The sequence below is a fragment of the Thrips palmi genome, unplaced genomic scaffold (assembly GCF_012932325.1).
Source record: "Thrips palmi isolate BJ-2018 unplaced genomic scaffold, TpBJ-2018v1 HiC_scaffold_7, whole genome shotgun sequence".
In the NCBI taxonomy this organism is placed as follows: Eukaryota; Metazoa; Arthropoda; class Insecta; order Thysanoptera; family Thripidae; genus Thrips; species Thrips palmi.
In genome coordinates this window covers 8676024-8683180 of record NW_023144634.1, presented here as the reverse complement: position 1 = coordinate 8683180, position 7157 = coordinate 8676024, and the positions used below count along the sequence as shown (strand labels likewise).

At 52.8% G+C, this 7157-nt stretch overlaps 2 protein-coding genes across 2 annotated transcripts; one reads left to right on the top strand and one right to left on the bottom strand.

The window, feature by feature from the left end:
- Positions 1-362: 362 nt before the first annotated feature.
- On the top strand, positions 363-3205 carry LOC117652153 (cyclin-dependent kinase 9-like). Its single transcript, XM_034396846.1, has 7 exons — positions 363-568; positions 833-917; positions 1015-1105; positions 2031-2197; positions 2271-2389; positions 2470-2740; positions 2830-3205. The coding sequence occupies exons 1-7, from the start codon at positions 432-434 to the stop codon at positions 3127-3129; spliced, it is 1170 nt and encodes a 389-aa protein (XP_034252737.1). The 5' UTR covers positions 363-431; the 3' UTR covers positions 3130-3205.
- On the bottom strand, positions 1136-1940 carry LOC117652154 (salivary glue protein Sgs-3-like). The gene is made up of 2 exons (XM_034396848.1): positions 1780-1940; positions 1136-1701 (listed from the first exon to the last, which is right to left on the bottom strand). Exons 1-2 carry the CDS (start codon positions 1795-1797, stop codon positions 1246-1248), a joined length of 474 nt encoding a protein of 157 aa, XP_034252739.1. The 5' UTR covers positions 1798-1940; the 3' UTR covers positions 1136-1245.
- Positions 3206-7157: the final 3952 nt, after the last annotated feature.

Here is a 7157-nt window from a genome sequence, read left to right as displayed (position 1 = left end):
CGCAACTCACTCACTGAAGAACAATTTGCGCAACGCGCAAAAACTATATCAGGCAAAATTTACAGAACCCGGCGTTTCACAAAACTGCTCTCGATCCAACCCCCGGTCACTCTTTGGGGACGGCGACAGTGCAATCTTCTGCCAACATGACGCGCTAAAAAAAAGACACATTAATCTGCCTACTTATTTGAAAAGGAGATAATTTACGTAAGTTTTAAAATTATGAGAAAACGAAAAGCACACTATTCGATCGTTTCGTAAAGTTAAATGATCCTCAAGCAAGGTTCGAATAAAAATGCTCTTTGAAGGAATTTTGGTTTAATTTCAGGATTAGGTTGTCGCTTTTAGAGTAAACAAAATGATCTTATAGGTTATGTTTCCCATGGTTGCCCACTGCTATCAAAGTTGTCTTATCATAGAAATATCAAACCATGGAGACGATGGAGCCACCGCCACAGGGTAACTCCAAGATCAAACGAGAAAAGTACATTGAGGAATATGATTTTCCTCGCTGTGACGATGCTACCAAGTACGAAAAAGTTGCGAAAATTGGGCAAGGAACTTTTGGGTGAGTTTTCATTTCAGTTATTGTTCCTGAGAAAGATTATAATTCTTATCTATCAATGCTATTTTATGTTTGACATTTCTTGTCATTTTCTTTTGTCTGTCTCATTCCATCTTTCTCATTCAATAACTAAAGGCCTTCAGTGCTTGTCGTTTTCTGTGGCCTTGACTCGATGTTTTTGTGTATTTCTCTTTTACTCCTTACTTTTTCTGCCCCTTTTCTTCGTTTTCCTATTTAGCTTTTTCAGAGCTCATGCCTTATTTTCAGAGAGGTGTTCAAAGCCAAGGAACGGAAAAACCCCAGGAAGTTTGTGGCTATGAAGAAGGTCCTAATGGACAATGAGAAAGAAGGTGTAAGTGACAACTGTTGATTCTTACTTTTGCCGTATCATGTTGATGTGAGGGTCATCCCTAGTTCACTTAAAAGCTTCAAATTTCTTCTTTTCCTAGTTCCCCATCACCGCTCTACGGGAAATCCGTATACTTCAACTTTTAAAACATGAAAATGTGGTTAATCTCATAGAAATTTGCAGGACCAAAGGTAAGTTGGTAACTAATGAGTCCTACTACAATAACTTTCCTTCTGCCTATTTATTCCCTCTGCCAATATAAAGTAAACAATGTATCTATTGGTATAATGTAACACAAAAGTCACCGTAGTTAAAATGCTTTTCAATGGCACTATGCAGTAACTGTAGCGGCACTATCCGCTGTAGATACTGGGGCTGCTGGCGTGGCAGATACTGTTGTTACTGGGGCTGCTGTAGTGGGAGGCACTGTTGTTACCGGGGCTGCTGTGGTGTCAGGTACTGTTGTTACTGGGGCTGCTGTTGTGGCAGGTACTGTTGTTACCGGGGCTGCTGTAGTAGTAGGAGCTGTAGTTACGGGGGCTGCTGTAGTGGGTGCACACGCAGTACTGCATCTTTGTGAGAGTTCATTGAAAACAGTGCTGCCAGGGCAGGCGTACAACCACTGAGAGAAAGTACCACTGCCATTTGGGTTGGGATTGTAACATAAATAGTACAGGTTCGAGCAGGTTCCAGGTACTGCAGCTATTCTTCCATTCACAGTACATGTTGGTGGATTTTGAGCTTGACTTGCCCAGATGCAGACATTGAGTACAACTATCAAACCACCCTGTGAAGGAAATAAAAAAACTTAATGTTAGTTCAAAAAATTTCAGCAAACATTTCCACTAAGGGAAACTTAACTTACCAAGATGTTTCCTGCCATTTTGATGCTTTGTGAAGCAGATGGTGTTGTTCTGTTGTTGGTGGATGCCCTACAACCTCTTTTATACACTCAGTTTCTCTGCGTAGTGACACTTAAACCTTTAGTGCTCTCCGTCATATCTCCCATTGTCAAACTTTATATTCTGTTTTATTGCTTGGACCTAGATAAGATCATTGCCATCAGCCTATGCAAGGAGGCCACAACTGATAATGTGTTCCATTGTTCTGTTTCAGCAAATGCCTCCAACAAATTTAGGTCAACATTTTACCTAGTGTTTGACTTCTGTGAGCATGATTTAGCTGGTCTGCTGTCTAATGTAAATGTCAAGTTCAGCTTAGGGGAAATAAAGAAAGTAATGCAGCAGCTATTGAATGGATTATATTATATACACAGCAATAAAGTAAGTATTGATGACAAAGTTGTTTGAAGTAGTTTGAATTTTACTCATTTTTTTTAATTGTCTTGTCTTGTAGATTTTACACAGGGACATGAAGGCTGCTAACGTCCTCATCACCAAAAATGGAGTTTTAAAACTAGCCGACTTTGGTTTGGCTAGAGCAATCAGTATTCCCAAGGCAGGTGAACAAAATAGGTACGAGGTTCATTGACCAGCACTGAATACAGCTCATGAAGTGCCCATCCTCATTCTCATTTGAAACCCTGTGTGTCAAGGTATACAAATCGAGTGGTGACGCTGTGGTACAGACCGCCCGAGCTCCTTCTGGGAGACCGGAATTATGGTCCGCCAGTGGACTTGTGGGGCGCAGGCTGCATCATGGCAGAGATGTGGACCCGCAGCCCCATAATGCAGGGAAACACTGAGCAGCAGCAACTCACTCTCATTAGTCAACTCTGTGGCTCAATCACCACTGAAGTGTGGCCGAAAGTAGATAATCTTGACTTATTTTCAAAAATGGAACTACCCCGCAACCAAAAGAGAAAGGTAACGTAACTGTTAATGTTTTGCTTTGTATTTACTTAGAATTTCAGTTGTTCATCCTGGATAATAACCCCCGTGGGAATTTCTTTCAGGTGCGGGAACGTCTAAAGCCCTATGTTAAAGATGCATATGCTTGTGACTTGTTGGACAAACTCCTTATTTTGGATCCCAGCAAGCGAATAGATTCTGACTCTGCATTGAACCACGACTTCTTCTGGACTGACCCCATGCCTGGGGATTTGTCCAAAATGCTTGCGCAGCACACACAGAGCATGTTTGAATACACCGCCCCTCCTCGCCGCGCAGGCCACATGCGTGCTCATCACCAACACCAGCCTGCAATGCAGAAGCCCTCCCACTTGGATTCTGGCTACCAAGATCGAGTTTTCTGAAGCAGCGTCATTATTTCGCTATTCCCTGTTATTTGTATGCAAATGAAAATGTCATTAAAATTCCGCTTTGGACCAACTTTGTGTGAATATTTCTGAGCCTTTCTGTGTACTTTTTTTAAGACTGTTTACTTAAGCGATCGCCATGTTGTGTTGGCGCGCCTGCGTCGCAGTAGAGCGCGACGAGTTTGGACGTATGCGGCGCTCTGTCGAGCGAGCTGTCGCTGCCCGCGCTCAGTTTGGAGACATTTAGTTACCCAGGAAAGGAAACACAAAATGAACCGGCAGAAATTCGTGTAAAAGTGCGCCCGTATGGGCCCCATACGTACTGCGCGTACGACACACTACACGAAGAAAACTACGATCTCCGCCAGGTGCGGATCCAGGGGAGGGATACCAACTCCGTCCTAGAATATTAGAAGCCGCCTGGAAGATAGGCAAAACGCACTGTCCTACCCACGAAGGTCGGCAGAAAGCATGACACCACCCCCTCTTTACAAAGACCCTGGATCCGCCCCTGATAACTGCGACGGTTTCTAGTGAACCAGCCGAACCAGCTTTCAGATCTCAGTCTGTCAGACGTAAGTGAACGTGCTTCGCTCCCACAGGATTGTGGCAACCCCTCATCGTTACGAGGCACTTCATTGCGAGCAGCGGGGTTGTTTTGCATCAGCCCCTGCAGACTGACTCCGAGTGTCGTTTTCGTCGCCCCGTCTCTCTCGCACCTACACAGGACGCCCCATGAGTGCGACAGAGCGAGTCCGTCTGCTGTCTGCTGCTGCGCCTCTTGCACCACCCGCCGCGCGGGTCTAGTGACCCAGGCTGCCCTTCCCAGACACCTGCCCTCCCTGACTTGTTCATGGTCATGCGGGTGGTGGGGGTGGTGGGGGTGGTGGGGCAAGCAGGGGGAGGGGGATGGGTGTTCACGCGGGCGGTATTCTAGTCGTTAGGCTTCTATTTCTGACCGAGCAAAAGACAGACAGAAGAAGGGCGGGGTGGGGGCGGTGGGCCGGTGGGGCCGGTCAGGCGCCTGTTTCGCTGCAGCTCATGGTTATTTGGCGGCGCGGCGCCCCGGTGGCCGCGAGGGCCTCGACGCGAGCGAGCGAGCCCCGCCGGCCGCAACGAGGGCGAGCGTGTCCGACGGCCCGATTCGTCGCGCGGTCTCTGTCGCACTCATGGGGCGTCCCGCAGGGGTGCGAGAGAGACAGAGCGATGAAACGTTCCTTTGGAACCGCTGGCTGGCCTATACGCTGATGTTGCCGACGCGTGGCGCGGCCGGGCGAAGCAGCAGACCGATTCCGAACTGCGTTTCGTCGCTCTCTCTCGCACCTGCGCAGTAAGGACGAGGCAGGGCATGACACCCCATGAGTGCGAGAGAGACGGAGCGACAAACGCACTTTCGGAATCGGCCTCTTGGAACCGCATTGATTGGGACTCGCCATGCAGGTGCAGCGGGCCGCGCTCGCAGGGATGCAGCCACTGCACTGCACCCACTCGGCCCCGAGGCACGCGGCACGCCGTCGGCACGCCGCCGCGCTCCAGACAGCCGGTGCTCCTTGACGTCGACGGATAGGGCCTCGGGGGACTTGATGAGGAGCGGCAAGGACGAAACGGGAAAGTAAAACGGAAGAGAGGCAGCGAAAGGAGTGGAGGCCGGGAAGTGTATGCTGACGTTGGAGCGGGTCGCGGCGGTGGAGGGGCGTCGCGGCGTCACAGAGAGAGACAGCCACGGCGACGCGGGGGTGCGGCAGGGGGTGAAGGGGGCTGCCCCGCGTTGCCCGGCTGTGTGTGCTGTGTTGGCCGGTGTGGCGGCGCACCCCCAACAACCCATCCCACCGTGCCTCGACACCCCTGCTCCCGGCGCCCCCTCGCCGCGGACCCTCACCGCGGACCCTCCCCGCCCCTCACCCCCTCCCCCCCGCCCCCTCACCGCACCTCACCCCCTCACCGCGCCCCCACACTGCACCCCCTCGCCGCCCCTCGCCGCTGCCCGGCGCGCCGCTCGCGGCCCTCCCCGCCGTGCTCGCGCTCGCGCCCCGCTCCGCCCCAGTTGGCCGCGTCGACGTCGTGGCCACAGTCCCGAGGTCCCTCCGCGCGGCTCGCCCGCCCCGCACCGCGTCGTCCTCGTCCACCCCCACCGCGTGCGGCGTGCGTGCGGCGTGCGTGCGGCGTGCGTGCGCCCCGCGACAGGCAAGGCGAGGCCGTGCCCGCCAGTGCGCGGCACGCGACTCCAGAGCGGCGCGCGTCTTCTGCTGGGCGTCGTGACGCGAGACAGCCCCTTGCCGCGCGACCACCGCGTCAACCGCCCCGACGCCGAGTGCCGCTCGCCGTCTAACCTCAAAGTCGGCGTCCCGCGTCCCGCGTCCCGCGTCCCGCCCCGGCGCGTGCGTCGTGCGCCGGCCCCGTGACGCGACCCGCGCCGGCCGAGGCGGCGCGCGTCCTGCCCCCCGAGGAGGGCGTCGGCCAGCAGAGCGGCCCCCGGTCGCGTCGACGACACCGAGCGGGCGCACAGGTTAGGCTGGAGCAGCGCGGCGCTGGCGGCAAGGCGGCAAGGCCTTGGGCAAGGCCGCCCCGGTGCACCCACACCGGCGCCACGTTCAAATCCGCGCCCGTTGCGCGGATTCTTCGCATTCTTCGCGAAAGCGTCCACGCCTCGGTCGAGGCGAGTTCGAACTGCTGGAAAGCGAAGGGTAGCTACTTCTGTCACATTGCGGATTTGCTTTCAATAGCTACCCGTTTCCAATTCAAGAAAACATGCACCTAGATTGAACGCATGAGTCATGGTAAAGGCGTTGCTGTGCGTTTCTTCGTAACCGTCCATACACTCGACAGCTTCCACCCGTAGGCCCGAGATGCGAGGTGCCATCTCTTGAGCCTGCAGACTGATTCGGAGAGCCGCTATCGTCACTACTCTGTCTCTCTCGCACCTGTACGGGACGCCCCGCCAGTGCGAGAGAGACAGAGCGACGAAAATGACTCTCGGAACAAGTCTGCTGCCCACCCGTCCCGGAGAGGGCCCGAACGGCAAAGGATCATTTGTGGTCTAGCCTCTCAAGTTCAAGTTCAAGTTCAAGAGCGCCCGCAACGGCCCGGGTAGGCAGTCCCGCGGCACACGTCACCACGGGGGTTGCCTACCCGCCGGGCTGTCCGTGCTCTAGTCAGTCGCTGCCTTCACAGGCTCTACTGTAGTAGTAGGCTGACCCTGTCGACTGATTCCGAGAGTGGTTTCCGTCGCTCTGTCTCTCTCGCACCCAAAGGGGTGCTCCGCATAGGTGCGAGAGAAACAGAGCGACGAAAGCGACGCTCGGACGCTGCTGGCCGTGCACTCTGAGAAAAAATGACGGTAAATCCTGGATAATTTTTTTGCCAAACTTTACCGTACTTCAAAAACCAGTATCCTCCGTACAGTCTACAGTATTTACCGTACTTGTTTTACAAAATATTCCGTAGTCTTTTAACAGTAGTTACCGTTCTTCCGTACCGTCCATGCCGTAGGAAAGACCAGATCTGGTCCCAACAAAGGCCGCTTCCAAGAAGTGTCCACATCAGGATCTTGAAAAAAGGGGGTCCACCGACTGAAAAATTTTATTGCACCTTTCAATAGGTCTCGTCAAGACCTTTCCAACGAGTGGTCGGAAGAGGGGTCCAGGAGTCCGACTTCAGCAGTTGCGTACATCAGGAACTTGGAAAAAGAGGGTCAATCGACTGAACAAAATTATAGCAGTTTTTGATAGGTATTAAAAGTACGGGATTGCCGGGTAAAAAAGTACGGGATTCCCTGTAAAAAAGGTACGGTGTTTCCTGTATAAAAAAGTACGGTATTGCCTGTAAAAAAACGACGGAATTGCCTGTTAAAAAAAGTACGGTGAAGTCTGGAGTAATCAGTACAGGATTTACCGCGATCTTTTCTCGCAGTGTGCTGATAGACTGGACGGGGTGCAGGTCTGTCTATTCCCAGACCGCGGCGCCGCGGCGACGTCTGTTCGCGCCACTGTGCGGGGAGTCTCTGATTAGAAGTGCAAATTATTCAT